Below are 23,988 nucleotides of genomic sequence, written 5' to 3'. Positions count from 1 at the left end.
ACCCGTGATCCGTCAACGACGAGAGCTGATCACTCCGCAGTCCACACCACAAACAATCAAACAATCGAACAATCGAACAATCGAACATGGGATGTTCCCGCTTCGCCCACTAAAAGCTGCTGTCTGTCCTGACTTTTTCCTGCATCTGACGTTTATTCATCCATCACCACCTCTCACCACCACCGTCTACATGCGCTGAGTTGACTTTCGCCCATGAGCCATTCTCCCTCTGCTTCTTCTGCCTCCTCCTCCTCTTCTTCTTCTTCTTCCTCCTGCTCCTCCACCTCTTGCTGCTGACTGCAATCGGTTGTCCTCCTGTGCTGGCGAGATCGCACGCCTGTCTTTTATTTCCACCCGCTTGTCCTTACAGCCTTGTTTTACGCGCCGTCAGTCCGGCCCCTGCGAGAGCTGACAGCAACAGCTGCTCCGCTGCTTTCTTCTCCGTTTCCTTCCAAACTCAATGCAGTCCTCCCGCCCTCGAGCTTTGTGTTCTGATTCCAACCTTTGTTCATAGATAACCAACCATCATCTCTCCACCTGCGTTGTCTTCTCAGTGGAAACTTAGCTTGTCGTTGGGTACCATTCAAGTCTGCTTGAGTCAAACGTGGACACCAACTTCAGCCTTTGCTCTTGATCGCTCGCAAGCCTGAATGGCTATCAACATCTGTTTATCCCGATAATAGCCTTCCTGGCTCTGGCCATTGCTGTGGATGGCGGACAGAGCAGCTCATGCCAGTTCTGCCCGCACTCCTAATCGGTCGACTCATGGACAGAAGAAGCCCACTCCACGGGCCTCCCAAGAATGGCCGCCGACTCCTCTACCTCGTGCCTTCGAAGATGGGTCCGTTGTGATTAAATCTGGACAAAATATTACACCCGCCAGACCTGCCCCATCCGCTCCATCGACCACCCCGTCGACTATCTTGGATACCAGAACCGGAACGAGGTCGACATGCACCCCAGATGATCAATCCCGAAATGCACCACCACAGGACTCATGTACTCCGGTCTCGGATATAATACCGTGCGACAATGACTCACGCGCAATCGTTCCCGTGAGCCCGGTCGACATCAATCGAAAGCCATCAGCATTGCTACCAGATCATGCTCCTGACAATTCGAGTGCTGAGCAATCAAGGCCAACGATAGGATTCACGAAGCCAAATACTCGCGAAGGAGACCGGGCTCGAATAGGAAGGCCTACACTTAGCGAGGCAAACGGTGTCTCTTCCAGTTCCCATTCTCTGCAGTCACCACCGCCAACACGGCAAGTGTCCATCATGTCCCTACTAAACAGTCCCTCGAAAATTCTCTCTCGACAGCAGCCGACATCTACAGGTCGCACCACTAAGCGGAAAATGGACGCGAACGGGGACGAGGCGCGATTGATTCGTCCAAGCCCTGTTTCGGAGAGGTTGGAGCCTTCAGGGCAGCAGCTGCCCACCCCTCAGGAGTCCCCGGCAAGGCCACAGGTTAACCCCCTCAGCCAACAGCTAGAATCTTCACTAGCTGCCATCGCCACACCCGAGTCAGATCAGTCGGCGGATTTTAGGTATGGGAGAATCGACATGTTGCGAGAAGCCTGCCAACTCAACGACCAGTTTTTCTTCCTCGCACATCTACTTTGCAGTAATTATTTGCCGACAACTTGGGAGTTCATTGGGCCGCTAAATCTGAAGAAGGAGCACTTTGATGGCCTCGGATCTCTGTGTTCGATTCTGTGTGGAGATACCGCGTCCAACCCAGACTTATCCGCGCTATTAAGGACGTTCCCCTATCCCAGAGAAGAAATAGTAAAAGATACAGACTCGCCACTTCGTCCTGTTCTGGCTGACGTTCGCTCATGCCTCGAAATATTTCATACTGCATTCAGCACATTAAAGGCTAGCGCGAGTCGAGAAAGCGTTCCACCTGCGCCAGTTCAGCTGATGACTGAGTTGAGGCTACCTTCTCCTATCTTACAGAAGGCTCTCTTCTACCACCTTTATTCCAACTACGCTGATAGCTCGAGCATGTTCAAGAAGGTTTTCAACCTCTTCAGTGAAGAAACGAAAAAGCTGGTGGGTACATACACCCGCCACCCAGCTCAACTGGACGTATCTGAATCCGATTTCCGAGACTTGGTGGATGCATGGAGGGAGGGATACCTACAGCTCAGAGCGCAATCTCTACATCCTGCCGGACCCCATACAGCAAGCCGGTTTTCCACCACTCCGGCTAGCCACACGACTACTCCCTGTTTCTCATCCCCATCTTCGAGCCGATCTCTTGAAAGATCTTTGGAGCCAAACCAAGTGTCTTCCGGTGAAGTCGGATTGACAGCCCCCACTCAGGTGCCGCAATACAGTGAAAGGATCACAAGTATACCTTGCACGACACCAGAGGGAGAGCAGCGCTCGATGTCCTCCGCGCAGTCGTCAAGAGTGAGACCACCTACAGCCGACTCACAGCATGTAGTCCCATTACCGAGATCACCGCCGAGCGTTGACAGGCGGGCGACACCATCGTCCACGGCTATTTTGCCGAATCAAGCCTCACAGGCTCGACGCCGGATTCCGGTCGACGCTCGATCTGCTCCATCGCACATCACTGCTGCAGCATCTGCAAGGGCTCCGTTACATCAAGCACGCACTCTCGATCAGGAACATGAAGGATTGACTGATTCCAGTAGCAACGTGTCTACGACCACTCTCTACCCCTTTGTCGAGGATGCCATAGTGCTTCAGCAATGTATTCACGCACACTCACCTGTCATTCAGTGGCATGTCCACATTCCACACAACGTTTGGGCGCGAAGAGCAACCACTCTACCCGAAGGACAGACCAACCTTAGAGAACGGGAGGCTGCAGATGGCAAGTTGCATTTCAGATTAAGGTCAGTTGCTATCGACGGCCGAGGGACACTGCCTTTCACACCCACCCAGGCGGATTTCCACAAGCGGACTTCGAAGTGGCCGATGCTCGCATCCGTGGTAATCAACGGGGATATCGATGTTGACTTGAACGATCGTCAACGCGGTGTCGGTCTGGCGTTAGATGTGACGGATCTCTTGATCGAGGGCGATAACGAGATCGAAGTTGTGACATACTTCCATCCGACAGAGAGAGATTCGCATTGCATGTATCTGATGGCAATCGAACTCATCTGCGTGGCAACTTACGACGAGATTAAAGCCATGTCCACCGGACTCCCCGCGGCATGTATTCGAAAAGAGATTTTGAATTCCTTCGAGACCAACCAGGGTGGGTCTCAAGACCACGATCTGGTTGTCAAGGCCTCCGGCATCTACATTGACCTGATAGATCCACTCACGTATTCTGTTTGGCGAACACCGGCTCGAAGCCGGGAGTGTCAACACCGGGAATGTTTCGATCTGGAAGCGTTTCTCTCCTCTCATGCAACGGGCGTCGACAAAGGGGGCCTGACGGAAAATCATTGCTGGAAATGTCCCATATGTTCAAAGGATGCGCACCCAAAGTCGCTGGTAGTCGATGACTTTCTACTAGATGTACGCGACACTCTGGAAAGGAACAACCAATTGCATGCGCGGGGAATTCTTGTCAGCAACGACGGCACTTGGGTGCCCACATTTGGGTCCTCTGCCTCCAAAGATCAGCCTTGAGATATGACAGCTGCAGGAAAGTCGACTTCTTCGTTCCTCGTGCATCAAAAGTCTGGTCGCGCATTGTTTCTTTGGTCAATCGACGCGGTCCACTCTCTCCATCCTTGGCTGAGCACACAAATCGTGTCAGGAATGGCTCGCCAATGTTTATCACGATGTTAAGATGTTAAGATATTAAACGTTTATGACATACATATTTTCGCCAGTGGTTCTCGCCTGCGTGGACGTCTACTCAAGGGTGAGTGACATCTGGGAGGTTTTTCTTCGCTTCTTCGCCTATACCCAACGCGTGACAGGTTTTTGCCGTCCTTTGTGCATGCAGTTTAGTTTTGGTTTTCTCATGAGGTACAGGAAAAGGGGACTGGGGAAACAGACCAAGTTCAGCATGGCACCCTGTCTGATTGCTGTATTTGAGACAGGCCTGGAGTTTGGGACTTGGTATCACGGGGGGACAATGAGATCTAGCAAGAGCTGTCATGGTCGATTTGGGATCTCCGGCAGTTGAGGAGGTCGTCTTGAAATTAGCGCTTGCGCGTTTGACTGGGTAAAGCAGACCCATTCCAGAAGAGCAGATTTGTTGCTTCTGGTTTCTCAATTGATCAAGAGGGAATGCATCGGTCTCTCGTCCACTCGAGGCCGTGGTCACAGTCGCTCAACCCTGCAGAACTATTTTAACGCTGCTTGATATTGCCTCTGCCTAGATGTTTCTCTACTTGCTTGCCAGGCTCTCTGTGTGCTTTTTCCATCCGTCTATGATCTGGTCGCACCCACTCGCCTCCCTTCTCTCCTCACATGTAGAGGGCATGGATCAACATGGATCATGTGCAGGGAATTGGGTCCAACAGCACAACAGCACCATTTGATATCCAACCCGGATCAAGACATGGTTCAGCACATGGCAATTTGGGAAGAGCTCTGTCATTATTCTTTGTTGTACATTTTTTCCGTGGATGAAATATCCTTCACCTTCGCTTTCGCCTTCGCCTTCGCCTTGCCTCCCTCTCAAAGTCGATCATCCCTACCGACGAGGGAATATTGATACATACTTACCCACCCAGTACCCGGTATTGAACCCGATCAGGAAGACTCGGACAAGAAAACTTGGAAAAATGAAAAAACTCGAGTTGGCTTGGGTGGTAATACAAAGTACCGTGGACGTTGCGCTCGCTCAATCCATTCCGGGGTTGAGCTGGGCTCCCTGTGCGGCGCGCCTTGACCGGGTCATGGGCCCCGTTGTGGAAGTCGACGACGGGGTTGTGGATGTGGCTGCTTGTTGCGGTGCAGTCCCTCGTCCTCGAACTTGCTTCCGAGCTGGTCTTTGGGTTTGTGTCGTCGTCTTCTTAGTTTCCTGCTTCTTCTGCTTCTTCTGTTTCTTTTGCACTTTGTTCGCTCTCTGAGGAGGCCGCTTCGGTTTTTTGCTGGTAGACTTTGCCTTGCCGGGTGCGTTGGAGATGCCACTGCCGCGAGTTCCTGCTCTAGCGACAGTCCTGGTTTTCCTCTTTGTCACTGTCCCGGCCGCTGGAGTATTTGGCCGCACAGGGATAGGTGCTGGGGCAATCCTGGGTGTCCGAGGCCGAAGTTTCATGCGGTGCGTGCTCGTCGGACCAGTGGTGCTAGTTCCCCTGGCAGTCGAAGCGCCCGCGCCGCTACTGCGTAGGGTCATGTCATGTCGCTTTGCAACAGACGTGGCTGGTGTTCCGGGATTGAGCTTGCGTCTTTTGAGAGGCATTTGCTCTTCCTCGCCGTCGTCGTCACTTCTTTTTTGTCCTTGCGGGTTAGCATTTTGGCCCGGTGACTGTAGCCGACTGACCGCCTGCGGCGCTTGGCTCTTGTCTCCTCCAGAGAAGGATTGGAGCTGTGCCAGCAAATCCTGTTCCCAGATCGGTGATTTGCCTGTTGATTCTGGATCTGGGGTGGAGGACAAATCTCGATTGGGCCAGCCAACAGCCGGAACCTGAGGTGAAGATGATGAGCTGTCTGATGACGACAAACCCGCGCTTGACCGCCCGGCTTTCGACACCTCTCGCCAGTTTCCGAACATGTTTCCTGACAATAGAGCCGGCAGTGGTATATCCCCTGTGACTGCACTAAGGGTTTGCTGCTCATTCTGAGGGTTGCTATGTGGTGGCTGGCCTTGTGAGCCATTGCACTGGGATGGCAGCTGGGGGTTGGCAGGTTGTGGCTCCGCTTGGACTGATTGAGGAACTGGAGTCTGCGTGTCTTGCGTAGAGGGTGGTCCTGGCGGTGGCATAGCCGGCCCCTTGATTCTAGGAAAGGCCGGAAAGTCGTTGACATCCGGATCGGCGTAATGATTCTCTAGTAAATCTATAGGGCGGCCATCGGCCGAAACCCAGTGTTCAGGATCATACATTGCATTGATGACGCCGCCTTGCTCAGGATTGAATGTGGCCTGTGTCTTGGGGCTGACAGGAGGTTGGTCCAGAGGCACCCTCCGTGGTTCTGGATTCCAGTCCACCATGCGGAAGCCAGGATCCCTCAATGGCACTCGGGGGATATGCCACGTAAAGTCTGGCAATGGCGCTTCGGGTTCAGTATGGATGTTGGCGTCGACTGGTACGGGAATACCGGCACAAACCATTTGCTGACGATGCAAGGCACAGTGAGTCGGTATATAACAGATTTCCACGGTCGGGTTGCATTTTGGCGGTTCATTGAGAAATCCACCAAACACGTATTGGTATCTCGGAATGCCATCTTCGTGCTGGTCGCAGACCTCGGTGAAGCAGGGTATTTTTTGGCTGTCGACGCCACCATCACAGAGGTTTTTCGGATCGTGCTCATCGTAGTCTTCACCCGCGTCTGCGGGTCTCCAGCACTTGGTGTAGCGGTACCTGATGATCTTGCACATGTTGAAATATTGTGGGAGAGCGTTTCACGTATCAGGTTGGGCAGAGGATATTCAATGGGTTCTCACGTACAGAGTGAACGAAGTAGAAAGTAGTAAATCGAGTCAATGGAAACATGGAACCACAGGGCAACATCATTACAGCTCTCTCTTTAAGGCGCCGCCCACCTACCTTTGAAACGAGGTCATTCAGACCAAGTCCTATTACGAGGTGGTCTTTGTCCCCCATTGTGAATAGAATATGAATAGCAACGATAGATCTATTCCTAGGGCTAGCGGGTTTGTGAAGGACAAAAAAGGACAACAATAGGATGACCTCAAGTGAATGGGCGCTATTATAGACAAAGGCGAGAGGAACGAGGACCGACAAGTGGAGCATTGTCAATGTGATCAATATGATTTCGATGGGCATACAAGTTGAGACGACGTTGCTAGTCACTGACGTAGCGATCTCAGCCTTGGCGATGTGGCAGAGCCCTATTCTGTAGGGTAAGAGACATGTATGATTGTTAGACGGTACGAGGGATGTTGGGAGTTGAGGATGGGGGAGTTAATATGCCAAGAATCAGAACGGGTCTAGTTTAAATATCACGTGATAGCGTGTGCACCATTGCGTGACAACATGTACCTGCAGATGAGTACCTCGGCACCAGCAACCGCCAACGTGCTAAATGTTCTAGTAGGCTTCCGGGAGGGTTCTGGGCAAGTTTTCCCGTCCTAGCGAGGCCGTCTAGCGGGCTGAAGCGGGGGGGCCCTGCCTATGACGACCCTTGGATTGCTGCTCGTGGACCGCAGTTCCTACCTATCTGGGTGCCTAATTAGCAGCATCTCAACGCTTACTCGGCCCACGGCTCCATCTAGCAGCCCAGCGCAGCGATCCTCCGAAATGAGTACAATGTAAACACTCACCTTTTTTGTCAGAGCAATTAATTTCTCGAGGACCACGAGGGCTGTTCCTCCTTCTTCCGTGTCAACCCGCTCGCTGGCTCAGGTTGCGCCTGCGTGGCATGTTCTCTTCCTTCCACAATTCAAGCGTCCTTTTTTTCAGGCTTGAGCATCTTCACCAGCCTCTCCTTTATCCAAGCAGATTTTCACTTCTTGCATTCCTTTGCTCTCAAAGAGCCCCGTATTGCATCAGTCCTCGCGGCGCGAGGTCTGGAATGTTGGTTAATTTCAATCCTGTCGAATCCCTTGCCCCCCTCCCCCTCCAAACCCTCTTACTAGCACTTCTGGCCGGGTCGATCACCAATGGTGAGTATTTTGGGGCTTGCGAATTCTCCGGTCAGCGTCATAGTTCCATGACAACACAATTCTTGATCCCACGAGACGATGGACGACGCTCATGCCCACCCCCAATCACCCGTGACCACCCTACACGTCCGCTCAAGGTCAATACCATCGTCTTTCCACGAGTATCCTTCTAGTCATACAACACCCAAGTCTGCACCTCACACTCGACAGCAGAGACTGCTCCAGACTCGTCACGCGAAGTTTTCGGCACAGAGCCTTTCAGTGAATGGCATCAGCGTCCCATTTCCTTCCCTGAACCGCTCATCCGAGAACGACTCTCCGTATTTTCCATCGCCAAGGTTTAATCGACGAGAAGAGAATGGCAGTGACTTGAACAAGGCCGAGAAGTTGAGCGGTGCCTCGACGGAATCTGCCATACTGGCCGAGATCTCGAATACGAATACTTGCCGGATTCGAGGTTTGAAGAAACGGGCTGCTCTACCAATCTTCCAGGATTCCCCAGAGAAGACTACGATCCGTGACACAGGAGCCAATACACCATCAGTCTACCACGACGCATACAGTGACTTACACCCTCCCTCAGGCCCCGATTCTTTGCGAGAAAGTCCTGTCAATATGGGCCTTAGAGAGGTCTCGGTAAACCTTCAGAGGTCTTCACCTCGCAAGGATTCGCCATATTATCGCCAAGTGCGTTCGGGGTCACATCGTAAGGCTTCTCAGACGAAGCCGAGATTCAATTCAGAAGAGTACATAGAGCACATCGAAAATGAGTTACAGATGGTCAAAGACGCCATGTATTCACCTACCACTCATATGCACTGGAAAGAAAAGCTCCGAAAAGCGAAGGAAGAGAATGAACGTCTGAAGAAGGAGATGGAAGCCATCAGGGCCTCTTTCGAATTTGAACTCCATGAAACAGTCGAAAGATCGACGGAGATGGAGCTCAAATTGAAGCGCAGGATTAAGGATCTAGAAGATGAGGTCGAACTTAAGAAGTCGGTGATCCACGATCTAGAATGCGATCGCGAAGAAAAGAGGTCTGACCAAAACGCCTTGGAAGTTCTAAAGGCGAAGATTGAGAAGCTGGAGGAAGAACGGTCAAGCCTGGAGACGACAAATCGCGATATGACAAAACGCAATGAGGTCTTGACCCAGCTTCTGGCCTTATCGCCGACAAAGGCTCAACCCTCCAGCGGCATACCCACTCCTAGACGAAAAAGTGGCCGTCCTATGTCACTCGTCATCCCAAGATTGCCCACATCACCAGTCCTCCCGACATTCCAGAGCCGACCCCAGTCAATCGTTGCGTCTCCGGCACTCGCGGCCTCTGACTACTTTGCGGCGCATCCCCCGTCGTCGCCGTTGTCGGCAAGTCCATTCGACGCCACTGCTCGCTCCTTGGACGCTGTCGATGATAGGCTCTCGATTGACTCTGTGTTGGAAGAAACCGAGCTACAAGATGCGCACGGCATTGAGTCGGGACGGGCAACACTTGTCTCTAGCTCTTCAAATAGCCCTGATATGATGGGTGGGCATGTTCGTACGCAAAGTCGGTCGCAGATAGTCCTGAGACATCCTTCAAAGAGGCGGCCTCGGAAATTCATGCCTGGATCAACACAGCTAAAGCCATTGCTTTTGCCAACATTCACGGCCGAAAGTGGTAACCTTCCTTCAACCACACCCGTCACGTCACCCACTCGAGGACTCCCCATTCTCCCTAGCTCTGAGACAAGACGATTTGAAGAAACTCCATTTACGCATGCAGTTCTTGGAGACCGCCTCGAGACTCCCTTTCCGAGTCCAGACAATTTTCTTGATCGTCCCGGAACAGATTATCAGAGCTTGGACGAGGTTTTCGCCAGTGATGAGCAAGCCTTCCAACCGGAGGTTCTCCCAGAGCCTCTCGAAGGACTTTCCTTTTCAGGCAACATGGCTCAGTATCAATGTCCACAGCAGGCAGGCGAGATTGAGTCGACCATGGAGCCTTGTTCTAGTCCACAAATTCGCTCCTGGGTTTCGAAGACAATATCTTCTCTGCCTGGAGATGTGGCGCATAATCCACATCACACCACCGTTAGTATGACTGAGGGAGAAGATGAAGACGCCCCTGATATTTCTGGAAACAGTAAAGTCTTCAATCGGCGACATACTCGGTCAGACTTGGAGAGTTTAGATGCATCTCATTTCCGAGGTAACGTTGACATTCCTCGTCCCTTATTTTCAGACCATCGAACCCCCTGCGGAGGGAATTCATCCCCCTCCAGAGGTTACCCTGACTCGCCACTCAATCCTCGAAAACGGAGGAAAACAAGCTCAATATGCGAGTCAGATGACTCGAAAGATGACGCTGTTGATCATGAATACCGCAATGGTCAGATGTGTCGACCCAGTCGCCTTGGAGTCGTCACATCTGGCTCTATCACCGAGCAGAACACCCGGAAGTCGATGAACGAGTGCCCTTCTCTTCCAAAGAAACAAGTTACCGCCCCAACGCGCACTCCTCTTGAAATGTTACAGCATCGTGGCATAAGTTCCAAGCCTCTAGCGACCTTGACGATCCAAACGGTTTATGCAACCCTATCAAGGTATACGACGTACATTCAAGGCTTCAAACGAGATCCACTGTCTCTGGCACGGCGGGTCATAGCAAATGCCTGGCGGTCAAACTGGGCAATGTTCGGAAAACTAAGCTGGTGGGTTCTTGGGTTATTCATTGGCTACCAGCGACCAAAGACCGATCACGAAGACTGGGACTGGGCAAAGTACGATGGTGAGAGTATTGCTGATCAGTGCTGTCTTCCGGATCCTGATCGGTCTCTCACTCAACCCTTCTGTCGATCCATATGCGAGGCTGGTCCGCAATGCTCTGGTGGCGAGATCGAGGAATCAGAAAACCAGGCACAAACATCTCCTTCATCAACCTCTGCAGCCAATCGTACCCCTCCAGTGAACGGGCCACAAAATGGCTGGGGCCGATCATTGTATCTCTGGGGCAAGTTCAGCGTAGCAATTATGCTTGCTGTGGGGGGCGCCATTGTCAAAGGACCAGCTGAGATGTTGCGCGACGCTGACGATCGAAGGAAGTCTCGGAGCAACAGCCTTACTGAAAATGGGGCGGCTAGCTGCCAACCTCGCCGAGCCGAATACAGCAAAGCAAATAGAGCTGCCGACCACCGCAAAGATGTTGGCTTACAGCATCACCCTAGTTCGTCGAGGGTGGATGAGACTCCAGATGTCGCTCGCAAAGCTCGAAGTTTCAGCTCTCCGGCGATTTCACCACCGATGCATATGCGTACAGCGTGTGGTGCCAATGGAAATATAGAGCATCGAAATCTATCGACAGTGTCGCTACCCTCGCCCAACGAATCTCTACTTGGAAAGGATGTGAGTTGGTGGGGTGAAGACACTTTGAAACCTGCTAGAAGCGATCGCAAAGGCTTGGACTCGGTCTTCCAAGCACCAGACTATGTCAAGTCTATGCCCGACGAGCCTGTCACTCCATCCGCTGAGCATGAGCACATTGAAGGAGAAGCGATGGATGGCGAGCAGAGCGCAGTCAATATTCCAAAGCAACACTAGGAACGTGGGGGTTAAGAACACAGACGTCTTCAGGCATGCCGCGATTTGGAAAGAGAAGAAAGATGTACTCATTTGTACGACTAATGACGTGTATGAATAGAACTGAAGCATAATGCATAAATGCGTCTCCCTGGATTGCATTGGACATGAACTTGTGGAGGTGATATCATTAGCTCCGAGGGACGACGGGGATGTCAAGGATCGTGGGATGTCGAATGAGCACATTGAGACGAATGAGATGAATGATGCAGGCGATGAACGAAGTATGCAACTGGGATCGCAATATCTGCCACCACCAAGACAAAGATACGCATCGACGAACAGGTCGACGCTGGTGCAGAGAGGCCACCCACTGCTGTCCATAACACTAACTAATTACTTTGACCTTTTCTTTTTCTTCCTTTCATTTTAGAGTCGGAGGAATTCAAATAGACATGCATCGTCAGTTGCCATTTGCCAGTTGCCAATTGCTCGCCTAGTCTACAGTAGCACACAGAGCGTTGTGATTCTTCTCGGTGTCTGTCCGCCCAAAACCCTTCAGGGGCTTTCTCAGCCTCAGCCTCAGCCTCGCCCAGAATCGGGCTTTCGGGAACAAGGCTGAGTGCCACACCACACCCGTTGCTATGTACATAACATTCACTCCTCTTTGTGTTGAATGAAGGCTTGGAGATTCCGAAGATCCATGGTCTCGGGAAAGCAGCTACTGGAACGGACATATCGCTAAGAGGCAGGCAGGCAGGCAGGCAAGTGTTGATATGCAGAGGACGAGAGCACGAGAGCGAGAGCACAACAGGACTGATCATAAAGCAAAATCAACTTTTGGATTGGGTGTTTACTGGCAAGTCGGTCGTCGACTCTCCCCGTCTATGTAGATAGCTCGTTGCCATATTTCCCACCCCCGTCCCCATCCTTGGGATGGGATGAACCAAAACAATAGGTGCCGTTGACCATCCTTAGCAGCCAGATCCTCGAGTATTTCCTTTTCTCTCTCTCCTTGGTCAGAGCGTGGTAAAATGAGACGCTGATGCCAAATGAGAGGAGTTCTCGTGTTGTGAGGACTCTGGTGGATTGAGAAAGGGACTGGAGGGAGAGAGAACGGTCCTGGTGACATGCTCGTCGAGTTGGAGGGATATTTGGATTGGACAAAGGAAGAAATCGACGAAAGTCGTCATACAATCCCTCCTGGCTAGACGCGGTTCTTGGTAGTGGAGGAATGACTGGTAATATCAACATGCAGCATTGTAACTGGTTTGGAGGCAGGTGAATCGTAGTGTACAGTTTTTGAGAATCCGTGTGGTCACAGTCTTTCCAGGTTTTCGGTGACCAGTAACTTGTCAATAACAGTCTCACGTAGCGAGATGACGAGTCGGGTGCTGACTTCAACCATGCCAGCCGAGACCTCGGATCGTCGGATGTTGTCGATGTCCGTGTTAGGGAAGAGCGCATATCAAAGGTGTTACCAAGAGTACACATTCATGCCCAGTAACACAGCTGAGGGGCGGCATACACCTTGTTCACTCGACGCCGGAGTTGACAGCTGTGGATGGGATCAGGCCTCACTGGCAAAGAACAGTTTGCCGTTGATTTGGGCTTTGGTTCGGGGGTGATAAAGGTGACGACGACAACAGAATAACTTATTCCTGTTGGGTCTCAGTCCTTGTCCCTCCCACTCTCATCCGCGGGCAGTTTGCCTTGAGCTCTCAGCTTCCTCTTCTCCCCCACATCCCAATTGTGTACCCGTGCGATTGCGACCTCGAGTGTCGTGATTTGCACCCTTAGGAACTCAAGATCCTCATCGCAAGCAGCAAGACTCTCTTTTGCTTTGTCCAGTTTTCCTTGCAGGAGCTCTTCTGCTTCGTCGAGCGGGTAGGCTACCATGACATTAGCCCCAAGCCAGAGGTAGACATCGTTGATCTCGGCGGGTTTGATGATGGCTTTGGCGTAGAGGGTATCTTGAAGACTGAACGTTGTTTCAATCGCATCTCCGACCACGGGCTTTCCCCCCAGTACATCGTCCTCTTCTATATCTTCCTCTCCACTTCCATCCTCACCTCCCTCTTTCCTCTCGGCAAGATCCCGCCTCTTCTTCTTCAGAAACTTGACCACCTCCAGCGTCCTCTTCATCTCTGGTAATTTCTCCTTCAAGCCAGCCGCTCGACGCTCCACGTTTTGCTGCATGAATGTATACTTGGAAACCATTTCTTGAAATCTTTGCAGCGTAGACTCCACCTCGTCGACGGACTTGACATAGTCTGTCACGTTGTTCATAAAAGGAAAGGTAGGGATGCCTCGAGGGTTGGTTTCGGTGGCCATTGTCGATGCCGTCGAGCTCACCAGGGGTGAAACAGACAGGCAAGTGGAAATGAACGGTTAGTACTGAACTCGACACAGGGTTTCCCGGTTACAAGCTTCGGCCTTGAGTCAGTGTCGGAGTGGTGCTGTGAATTGTTTTCTTCATGCTCTTTGAGAAAGAATGGCGGCGCGGGGAACTTGGGTGCTCAGTACTGGCCGGAATTTCTTTTCTCCGCATCAACGGATAGGGTGCTTGTTGACAATACGCGGTCCATCATGTGCTTCTACCTGAATCACGCATCCTTTCAATAGTGGTCAAGGGCTCAAAGATCAAAGCAGCAAATTGTATTTCATCGACTGGCTTCAATAGTCAAAGCACAAGCTATGGCTATCGCCTTTATGAAGACCATACTTTTGGGGGTACAACCTCTTTCCGAAGGTCATCCATTTGCTCGTGAGAGCCTCATATCTCTAGTCCGGGTCAGTCCTCACAAGAGCCCAAATTCTCAAGCCAATAATAACAGGTTTCTCTCGTAATTCTTCATCACGTATCGTTACACATTTGCCGAGACGGCTCTTAATGTCCCTCCGTGCGGTAGCAGTAGCCGCAATCCATAAACCCCATCAGATGCCAAAACCGTGTCGTTAAAAACAAAACCATTGTCTGGTACAACATTGTACATTATGCCTTCACCCCGTCATCAATGCCCTTCTCTTTCAACTTCTGCTGAGTTTCCCATCTTTGCCGGCTCTTGCTCATCTCGTCTGCATCAAACGCTGGCACTTCCTGGATAGCAGGTTCTCCGTGGCGACTAGGAGAACGCGGACCAGTGCTTTCCGAGATAGTGGCATTCGATCGCATTCTCCGTATGCTAAGTTTGTTCTTTAGGCTGCGATCTTTTCCCGGTGTCGTTGGTGGTCGATCGTGGTTATCGGGCGCCACCGTGTCTGTCGATATAGACGGGGTACGTGGACGTAAGTCGTCTTTGACATTACTCCGACTCTTCATTTTCCGGAGTTCACGAGCTATCCGCTCCAGTGTTGACCCTGACGACTTCTGTGTCACTGTGATTTCGTCATCTTTAGGAGGCGGAAGTGGCTTTTCGGGAAGTTGTTTGTCATGAGAGGCGTGACGGCTGGGACTACGACTGGCATTGCTGAAACTGCTGCTTGTACTAGGTCTGGTCGTGTGGCTCTTTTGGCTTTGTGCCGACTTATTGCTTTGGGCAGAGTTGCGATTTGATGAGCTTTCGGAGCCAAAAGAGATAGCCGAGTCAACCTTTCGGCGACCTTCCTCCTCGTGTTCAAAGGACTTGAAAGAGGAAGTGGTCGGTGACGGGGTGTGACCGGTGATGTCGTAGCATTCCTCGATGACGCTGTTTGCCATGCGAACATATTTGTCGAGGGTATCTCGCAGACTGACCCAGCCATTTGGGTCTTCGGCTTTCTTAGCCTGATTCATCAAGTTGGTCAAGACCGATGGCCCGCTCTTCTCTACTGCAGAGATATACTTGAAGAACCCATTGCGTTGTTGGGTCAGAATTTGAGGCGTGAGTTGGGCAGTGGGTTGCACAAAATGCCCAGCATTCATGTTGATGGGTGGATAAAGGGTATTAAGCATAGCTAGGCAATTGCCCTTGTCGAAAGGCGTCAAGGTAAGCTCGTTGATCAAGGTCCACCTTCTCAGCCCAATATAGACCTGAGTGTAGAGGGCTTCCACTTTGCGCTCCCTCTCTTCGATTTCGGAGACCCAGCGCAGCACGCCGGGATATTTCCGCGCCAGTTTATCTCGGTGACTGAGGTCATCTTGGTCAATGCCTAGCTTATCCAAAGCGGCCACCACCTCACGCCGACGTCGAACTTCAAGATCCTTTAGATAATCCATGGCAGTCAAAGCTTGGGGAAAGTCGACCTGATCAAGCTCGCGGGGGAAACATCTCCGAACAAAGTTTGTGATGAAGCTTGGGGGCAAGGATGTTGGCTGAGAGGGTAGCTGCGAGATGTGTTGCATGAGATTGGCACGCAGCTGAGCAGCGGCCGTCATGGTGGTCATGTTTTGTTGCTCGTCGGCGGCGATGGAAGACTTCCTAGGAAAAGCATTGCCAAGAACCGTGTTGGGCGACGGCGTTGGTGGACACTGTTGTTGATGTTGAGTGGTGGCATTGAGAGTGTACATTGTTCGTAGGGGGATCTCGTAAGTTCCAGGATAGGTTAACAAGTGCTCCAGAACCCATGGGTAAGCCGCGCTCCTAGAGCTATCATCTCCCTCGGTGGAAGACATTATGGCTGCCTCTCAGCGTGACGTGCAAGGACGCTGGCCGAACAGACTGGGTTCAAGTAGGGGTTCGAGGTCAAGGTTTTGACTTTGGAGAGCCAAACTCTTTCACACGTCCCTGCAGCCGCGGCGCGATTACAGTGACGATTCACGAAAACAGAAAAACACAGACGGAGTATCCCAACTCTTCAAGGTCCTGCTCTTGTGGTCTGAGGTCCTGTTGTTTGTGATACCTGTTGGTCGGACTGTTGGTTACGACATTTAGGAATTTGTCAACAAAAGCGAGATTGTGAAACCTTTCAGGATGGCAGCTCAATGCAGTGAGATGACTGGAAAGGTTTGTGAAGCGTGTGGCAATAAGTGACCGGGCTTGCAAAATCGAGGTAGGACTACCGCAAAAATCGAGTCTTTGGTAGATGTTTCGTTCAATCGAAGGAAAGGTTCGTCAATTGATGGGTGCTGAAAGGTAGCAAACAGACTCGACTTCAAGGAAAGGCTCTGTGATTCGTTACAGCGAGAGGTACAGTCCGAGAATGCGAAGGTCAATGAGGGACAGGACGTGCAAGGTGTTGTGTGGTATTGCGCACTGGCACTGAAAGCAAGCTTGAAGGAGTGTAGGTATGATGCAGCAAAACAACAGTTAACTGAGGTGGTGCTGGCGTGTATGCAGGTGTCTCAGAAACTGAGGTCGAGTGTTTGCAGAGAGATGAGTCCAGAGGCTCGAGTTCAGTTCTTGAGGACGTTGTAAGGACTGGGCACTAGGAGAGCGACAGACACTAGGGAACGGATACAAGTCGAGAATGCAAGATTTTAGCCTGGTGGATCCAGTTCGAGGTGGAGTTATTTTGACGATGGTGTCCGGACGGCGGAAGGGTGACAGGGGTGCGGATTCGAATTTTCGGAGGCAGGGGACTTGAGTTCTGGGTGTGGCGCTAATATTTTCTAGGCGTGGCTTCTAGGCATGGTATAGCGAGGGCAGGAGGGGATGCGGACGGCAACAAGGGCGAACTAGGGCACACTATGCCAAAATGCGTAACGGCACATTGTGGCAGCCCTGGCTTGCCTGGGTACCTGGGGACTTTGGGTCGGGCACTTCGGGGTTACCTACAAGTACGTGCCTACCTGAGCCACGGTAATGTCCTCATACTCGTACTCGTACCCCCGAGTACTGAGCACATCTGACTCGTAGAGGGAATAACACGGGCTACCGGCCCACGGACCCCCACTACTGACACCTATACCAATTCCCTGGGTACCTAGAATACCCAGAGATCACCTCTTCAGGAGGAAGGATAGCCCAACCCAATGTTCAATGTTTGTTATGTGTGTACACCTCTTGACTTTCTTCACATCCGTGTTTCGCACTGATTGCCATGTCCTGGCTCCTGATCCTCCCCTCCTCGTCTTTTACGTTCCGCACAATATCTACCAGGTGACCGCCCGGTGGATGCCGGCTTTGGAGGGGGTTCAGTCACTGGTCACTGTCAAACTTTGAAGGCCTGCATATTTCTGTCTGACCTTGTTTGTCCTGCGATCTGTTTGTTGCCCCAGTCAAAGTATCATTTAAGTTCTACTCTGATACACTTCGCTTTGGTCTATACCCTGCTTCTTCTCTACGAGTTATCTTCGAGTCTTACTTTGTACCTGCAGCGTACAACTAGCTCACGTTCTAGGGATTTTGGTTCATCCTCAGTCCTGGTGGGTTCTCGACCCCAGCAGCCCAGCTTTGGAATCACCCGACTTTGACCAGGGCATGCCGGCGGCCCACCATGGAGCACGCAGTATTGGTTCGCTAATATGCGGCCCCAAGCCCTAAGAGCCCTTTCCTTCTGTGTCAGTCCAGTCTGTGCTAATAAACAGAAGGCAGGCTGAGAACAGGCGAATTGGCGAAGGCTCATTGCGGTCGAACCGCATGTGAAAGCTGTCGAAAAACAACTCCCCAATCACCATCCTCGTTCATCCACTGCCTACCCAATGCTACCTAGCCATACTAGAAAGAGTCCCTATCAGCTTGCGGAGCACATCCTTTCGTGCGTGGTTGTACGTCTAATGATGATGTTCATCACAATGCACTTTATGGAGGCTTGTGCCGCGTCCCTTCAGCTGAACAGGAAACTCAGACATGTCTTCGCCCCTCGTGGCTGTGAGGTCGTGTCCCCTGATAAACACATAAACACGGGGTATTAGTCAACAAGTAGCCAACCACTGCCGAGATGGTAAACTCTCGCAGACGCGTCGAACAGAGTTGGGCCTTGCACCCAAACATATGTCAATCTCGCCAAGTCACATCTGTCTTTGTCGAAGTCTTTGGACTGCCGAATACATACCGAGTGACTTGTTGGAAAAGCATCAGGCTTGATATTCTACCTCTGCTGCTCTGTTCTCCCAACTGAGAGTGGTTCAGCGGCCATTTCCCACCCCTGGCAGTGCCCTGGACAGTTCAATGCAGCGGTCGTCACGCCAAGTTGCTCGGGCTGGGATACCGCCGGAGAAAAATTCTGTGCAAGCTTTCAGGGATACCGTGCAGAGTATAGGTAGACATTGGTGCGCCAAACTTGGGGACGCGATACCCAACAGGGTTTCGGGCCTCCGCTATCACCCTGGCACGTCCCTGGCCCAGGGTGCCTGAAAGCTGCATTCGGTTGAGCATGCGGATTATGCAGGGGAGCCGACAAATCGCGACTTTGCGCGTAACAGCTTGGTCGCTCGACCGACTACCGCGGATGCAGACTTTGAACCCGGCATCATTCGCCTGTTGCAAATCTGCAAGCTCGGCTGTCGACGCTCCTCAAAACCTGACAGTTTGCTGCTAACCACTTATCGAGTCGTGCCCCCCCAAAAACCCCAGGCCTAAGCTAATCACAGACCAGTAATCGCATCACGCACCCATTACAGTCCCCTTACCCAAAGGGCACCGCCGGAAAGCTACTATCCGAACAGAAAATCTTATGGGCGGGAGGTTCTTGTGTCTCGAATGTGTGTCAGACTTCATGACGTCTTCTTCAGACTCATGCGGAGAATGGTTTTATCAAAATTTTCAGATGGCATCCTCACATTTGAGGCAGCGAAGCCGTGGTAATGAAAGGGAAAAAGTGCCTTCTGTGCCACCCTTGGAAGAGCGTTGATTGCTCAGGTGATGCGAGCAAGGGTCCAACTCCAAAAGCATAGCAGAGATGAAGGGTCCAAAACGTGAAGGAAAGGTAAGATGCTGAACCGTTTGCCTTGAAACTAGGCCATGGTGATATACACTCCGTGTAACCATCCATTTACGGGCGGGCACGAGGTCGAAGTTTGCAATTCACAGGCCGCTCGGTTTGCTTCCGAGCTTCTATCTCCTCCCATCCTCGAGGATCACCACCATCTCGTGACAATGATTGAGAAGGGAAGTCTACCTCTTTTGGGTCGTCCGACGTTGGAAGAAGCCCCTCCACGAACCTACTGGACCCTCGCGGGTGATCACCATAAGGGCGCTGCCTAGGGATCCCTATACCAAAGCCTTAACTGTCTACCTACCCAACTACCTTTCCCCAAACCCTAGCAGGGTTGACAGGACGCATGGAACCGGCCCGGATCCGTGCCACATTCGTCGCACTAGTCCATGAGCGGGTAGGAAGTGTTGATCGCTTCCTGGAAGGAAAACAACAATCGCAGATCACAGCACACTTTTGGAATGGAACACACCTACGCCATGAATCCCCCTCACTCAAAACCCCCTTGGTGGTCCCGTTCCCAGCTCACGAGCTGGTCTCGAGAGGCAGTGCGCGGGCTACTTGATACTCTTTTTTTGGATCGACAATGCATTTGGGGAGCAGCTACGAGTCCACTATATCGAGCTCGTGCTGAACAGCTTGACAGGGTACGAGAATGTTCGGTATGCACGCACCCGGCACGCAGTTCTCCCCCTCCCGCACTCCTGGGACTCTTGATCCTGCTATATCCTTGTGGTCCTGGCCACCGACAATTGAAGAGGTTGGAGTTTCTGTAACATGGGGAACTCCTTCTCCGTTCTCCGAGGACACTCCTGTTCGCAAGCAAGCACATCCACTAAGCATTGCTATCATCGTCGCCCGACAAATTTTGACTATTGTTGTCGGATTCAGCAAGATCGCTCAATGCCCACTCGCCCAAAAATCCTTCTTCTTTGACGGGACTGCTCAGCTCAACGCCGTTCTTCTCCGCCCACTCCACAATTTTTGAGCGATGGATGACCATTGTTGCCAATTCCTCTGGCTCAATTTCCGTAGCATGAGCGAGACTCGCGGATGCTGTTCCGTTCGCCTCAGGCGTGGAAGATTTTGCCTTCTTCCTTTTGGGCCCTACCACCTTACACAGACCCATCTCGGTTAGCGCAGCGACTACATCCTCTCCCAGCATTCCGGTCCTGTCCCCAATTTCCTTGACCGTCATCTCTTCTTTTCTCGGCTGAACTGTTTTTCTGTTCCTGCCATTCGCCTTGGCTGTGTCGAAGACCCTTGTTGCATCCGCATCCGCCGTCTGACCCATCAGAAACCGAGCAATGCGTTCGGACCAAAACCTTAGGTATGACTTCCGGCCCATTGCACTCAAGGGCTTTTCGGGCCCGCCAATCACCCCGCCTTCCCATTCCCATCCGCTCAGCTTGTACGAGACTGCCATCAATAATTGACCAAGCTGCCGATGCTGAAAGGGAGGGAAAATCAAGATGCACGCAAGATTGTTGGAGTCCCACGAAAGATTCTCCTTGGAGAAGAACCCTAGAACACGCGTCTGGTAGAGCGCGTCGTCTTCTTGTTGCACATTTGCAGACGAGCTTCGTTGTTTCTGTCCTCGGGTCTTGGTTGTCGTAGAAGCTGGTGATGAGGGACTTTCAGGCTTCGTATACGTCAGAGCATAGTACTTGAACCCTGCCGTATCGAAAAAGACACTTTTCTGTTCAAGGAACAACTTTCCGAAGAGACTCAGATTCTGACAATATAGTTTCTCCTTCTCGCCATCTATTTCCCAAACCGCATACCCTTCCCATTCGTATACTTTGTACGCGGATGCTGGGACGGGTTGATTGGGTTCAAGATTTTCAGAGCGGAGGTGGCGGTGGTAAGCAAGGTGTCGGGTGAATTGTTCTTCGAGTGGTGTATAACGAAAACAGCACGGGCAAACATGGAGGAGGCGGCAAATTGGCTCCTCTCCCCTTATCGAACTGTGATATCCGCTAAGGTGGCTGTGAGAGTGCCCATTTCTCACATCTGCTGTTGTTGAGCCGTCTCCTCGATGCGGAAGAATGATACTGTCAGGGTAGGGAGAATAATACCACGCGTCGAATAGCAGGTTTCCCAGAACGACCTGATGGATATTTCGGTTCAGCACCTGGAAGGAGGCGCGACGAGAGCGGTGAGGGGAGCCATCTTGGAGGACTGAGGTTGAGGTGTTGTTTGTTTTTACTACCGCCGAGGGCATAATGACTGCATCATCTGTGCGTGTGCAACGGTCATGTCTCTGGTGAAGCCATTGAGAATACTATACTTGAACGAGACGATGAACCACACCGTTGGTTGTCTTTCAATGGGATGAGTACGAGGCACAAATCCATGTCCCAAGGCTGAGATCATATGGCAGCCAAGCAGCGTGAGCAGCCACCGCAAAAGAGTGGCGTCACCAGGCGTGGCACGCGTGGGTGACTAAAAGCGGCGGATACTGAGCTAGCCAATAATGGAAGAATGTGGCTAAATAAGGCTGGGGGAAGAATGTGGCTGCGGATTCTTTGAGAATCTACCAGACGTTGAGGACAGATTGGTTGGAATCTGGCAACGACATTGACGGCGACACATTCGCTCATTTCACCTCTCATTGTCTAACTGCTCTGTTTCACTTGCTTTGACTTTAAAGTTGATCTCTTTTTTCTTCCCTCTGTACATCAACTGGCCACTCTCATTATGCCACAATGATTCTCCCGTTACAGCGTCTCGGCCTGCTCGCTGCCCTACTCGGTTTCTATCTCACTTCCTTCTATGCCGTCGATGCCGTCGATATACCCTCTGACGCCTCTCTTTCTTCTTTGATCGCATCGGGCAAAGCAGCACGTGCTCGAGGAGCCAACAGTGAGGCTCTGGCATACTTTGATGCCGCCGTCTCCAAGGACTCGTCCGACTACCTCACGCTCTTCCAACGAGGAATCACCTATTTGTCTCTCGGAAGGAATGCACAGGCCGGTGCAGACTTCGATAATGTGTTAAAATTGAAACCCGGGTTCGAGGGAGCGCTGTTGCAGAGGGCGAAGATCAGGGCGAAGAACGCAGACTGGGCTGCAGCGAGGGAAGACTATGCTGCGCTAGGGACTCGAGCGGCGGCAGATCTGGCTCAACTTGAAGAGGCTGAGGGCGCATACTATCTCGCAGTTGAGGCGGAGAAGAAGCAAGACTGGGAAGCATGTATCAACCAAGCAGGCATTGCTATCATGACAGCAGGTACAGCATTGTCATTGCGACAACTTCGCGCTCGCTGTCGATTCGAGCGTGGTGAGGTTCAAGAGGGTATTAGCGACCTCCAGCACGCCCTCCAAATCCATCCGAGTCTAGTGGAGCCACACCTACAAATTTCGGCCATGTTGTTCTACAGCCTAGGGGATACAAAGTTGGGCATTGACCAAGTCAAGAAATGCTTGCACTCGGATCCAGACTCGAAGCCCTGCAAGTCTCTCCTCAGGGAAGAGAAGAGTGTCATGAAGCAAATCGAGCAAGTTCAGGCTCTTTTCGACAAACGGCAATTCAACTCAGCAAGCAAGGTGCTAGTCGGCAAGGGCACCGAGGATGAGCCAGGGCTTCTCTCGCAACTCCAGTCTAATGTCGAGTCTCACCGTACAAAAGGCATCATACATGCCAAAGCGCCCTCGGATCTTTACGTGGACATGTTGGAGAAGACGTGTGAAGCGTTTATGATGATGAACAACCTGAACAAGGCCGGCAAGTTCTGTTCCGAAGTGCACGCCTTGAAACCCAGCTCTCTGCATGGGCTGCTGTACCAGGCACAGCGACACATGGACGCTGAAAATTTCGATGCCGCCATTTCGACCCTTAATACGGCTCGAGATAATCACCCCGATGCTCAAGGGACGATCAATTCCAAATTGCACGAAGCGCAAGTCGCCTTGAAGCGCAGCAAAACCAAGGACTATTACAAGGTCCTGGGCATCTCTCGTGGTGCTGACGAAGCTACCATCAAGAAGGCTTATCGCACAGCAACTAAAATGTACCACCCAGACAAGGCCGCCGCAAGAGGCATAACCAAAGAGGAAGCGGAGAAGAAAATGACAGCCATCAATGAGGCCTATGAAGTCCTCAGCGACCCCGAATTGAAGGCCAAATTCGACAACGGAGAGGACCCCAATGATCCCATGGCCAACCAGGGTGGTCACCCCTTCCAGGGGAGCCCTTTTGGTGGCGCAGGAGGCCAGCAGTTTTTCTTCCAACAAGGATTCCCTGGTGGCGGCGGCGGACAGAGACAGTTCAAGTTCTCAACGGGGGGAGGAGGTTTCCCTGGAGGCAATCCCTTTGCAGGCTTTCCGGGTTTTGGATAGAACGGGAGCTGTTTTGTCCGGCTTCCTGGTTGTGCGTGTCATGTTTCTCATTGCTTCACGAATTGATACCCTGTTCTCTTTCTCCGTCGACAAGAACCCTGTCTGCGCTCCTAGCATTGACTTTCACCTTCGCTAGTATTACTGTGGCAGGATTTGCAAAAACACAACAGCTCAGACCACCTTTCCCTTTCCAGAACAAGACAGGCTCGTCTAAACCTTTCCCGAACAAGCGGCGTCATTGGTCACATTATTTGAACCTCTTTGGGATCCGACCATTGATCTTCGAAACACACCCTGGTCCCTCAATCCCATGTCATTGAGTCTGTGAATTCCACCCACGTTGGCCGTCTGCGAACAGGGAAGTCGGACAATGGCTCGTGCTATCCTTGACGAACCAAGGGCTGCACCTTTGCTAGGGATTTCCTCCATGGTTTCGTCCTATGCACGGACTACAGCCCTAGCGGTGGACAAGGCCCAACCCTGGCCTTTTCACATGCGCGGTCGATCAGCCGGGGCAGGATTTACACTTAGCGCTGCTGCTCGATTCCAGTCC

At 51.8% G+C, this 23,988-nt stretch overlaps 7 protein-coding genes across 7 annotated transcripts; 3 read left to right on the top strand and 4 right to left on the bottom strand.

The window, feature by feature from the left end:
* Positions 1-1,280: 1,280 nt before the first annotated feature.
* AYO21_01541 (hypothetical protein) lies at positions 1,281-3,623 on the top strand (the record flags this gene model as incomplete). The annotated part of the gene is made up of 1 exon (XM_022651523.1): positions 1,281-3,623. One exon carries the CDS (start codon positions 1,281-1,283, stop codon positions 3,621-3,623), a length of 2,343 nt encoding a protein of 780 aa, XP_022516036.1.
* A 1,168-nt stretch (positions 3,624-4,791) lies between these two features.
* On the bottom strand, positions 4,792-6,492 carry AYO21_01540 (hypothetical protein; the record flags this gene model as incomplete). Its single annotated transcript, XM_022651522.1, has 1 exon — positions 4,792-6,492. The coding sequence occupies one exon, from the start codon at positions 6,490-6,492 to the stop codon at positions 4,792-4,794; it is 1,701 nt and encodes a 566-aa protein (XP_022516035.1).
* Positions 6,493-7,818: 1,326 nt separating this feature from the next.
* AYO21_01539 (hypothetical protein) lies at positions 7,819-11,319 on the top strand (the record flags this gene model as incomplete). The annotated part of the gene is made up of 1 exon (XM_022651521.1): positions 7,819-11,319. The coding sequence occupies one exon, from the start codon at positions 7,819-7,821 to the stop codon at positions 11,317-11,319; it is 3,501 nt and encodes a 1,166-aa protein (XP_022516034.1).
* Positions 11,320-12,969: 1,650 nt separating this feature from the next.
* Positions 12,970-13,632, bottom strand: AYO21_01538 (hypothetical protein; the record flags this gene model as incomplete). Its single annotated transcript, XM_022651520.1, has 1 exon — positions 12,970-13,632. The coding sequence occupies one exon, from the start codon at positions 13,630-13,632 to the stop codon at positions 12,970-12,972; it is 663 nt and encodes a 220-aa protein (XP_022516033.1).
* Positions 13,633-14,293: 661 nt separating this feature from the next.
* AYO21_01537 (hypothetical protein) lies at positions 14,294-15,892 on the bottom strand (the record flags this gene model as incomplete). Its single annotated transcript, XM_022651519.1, has 1 exon — positions 14,294-15,892. One exon carries the CDS (start codon positions 15,890-15,892, stop codon positions 14,294-14,296), a length of 1,599 nt encoding a protein of 532 aa, XP_022516032.1.
* Positions 15,893-19,930: 4,038 nt separating this feature from the next.
* On the bottom strand, positions 19,931-21,319 carry AYO21_01536 (hypothetical protein; the record flags this gene model as incomplete). The annotated part of the gene is made up of 1 exon (XM_022651518.1): positions 19,931-21,319. One exon carries the CDS (start codon positions 21,317-21,319, stop codon positions 19,931-19,933), a length of 1,389 nt encoding a protein of 462 aa, XP_022516031.1.
* Positions 21,320-21,803: 484 nt separating this feature from the next.
* On the top strand, positions 21,804-23,435 carry AYO21_01535 (hypothetical protein; the record flags this gene model as incomplete). The annotated part of the gene is made up of 1 exon (XM_022651517.1): positions 21,804-23,435. The coding sequence occupies one exon, from the start codon at positions 21,804-21,806 to the stop codon at positions 23,433-23,435; it is 1,632 nt and encodes a 543-aa protein (XP_022516030.1).
* Positions 23,436-23,988: the final 553 nt, after the last annotated feature.

The sequence above is a fragment of the Fonsecaea monophora genome (assembly GCF_001642475.1).
Source record: "Fonsecaea monophora strain CBS 269.37 chromosome Unknown Scaff6, whole genome shotgun sequence".
In the NCBI taxonomy this organism is placed as follows: domain Eukaryota; kingdom Fungi; phylum Ascomycota; class Eurotiomycetes; order Chaetothyriales; family Herpotrichiellaceae; genus Fonsecaea; species Fonsecaea monophora.
Note: the sequence above shows the minus strand (reverse complement) of the source record. Positions and strands in the feature narration are given on the sequence as shown.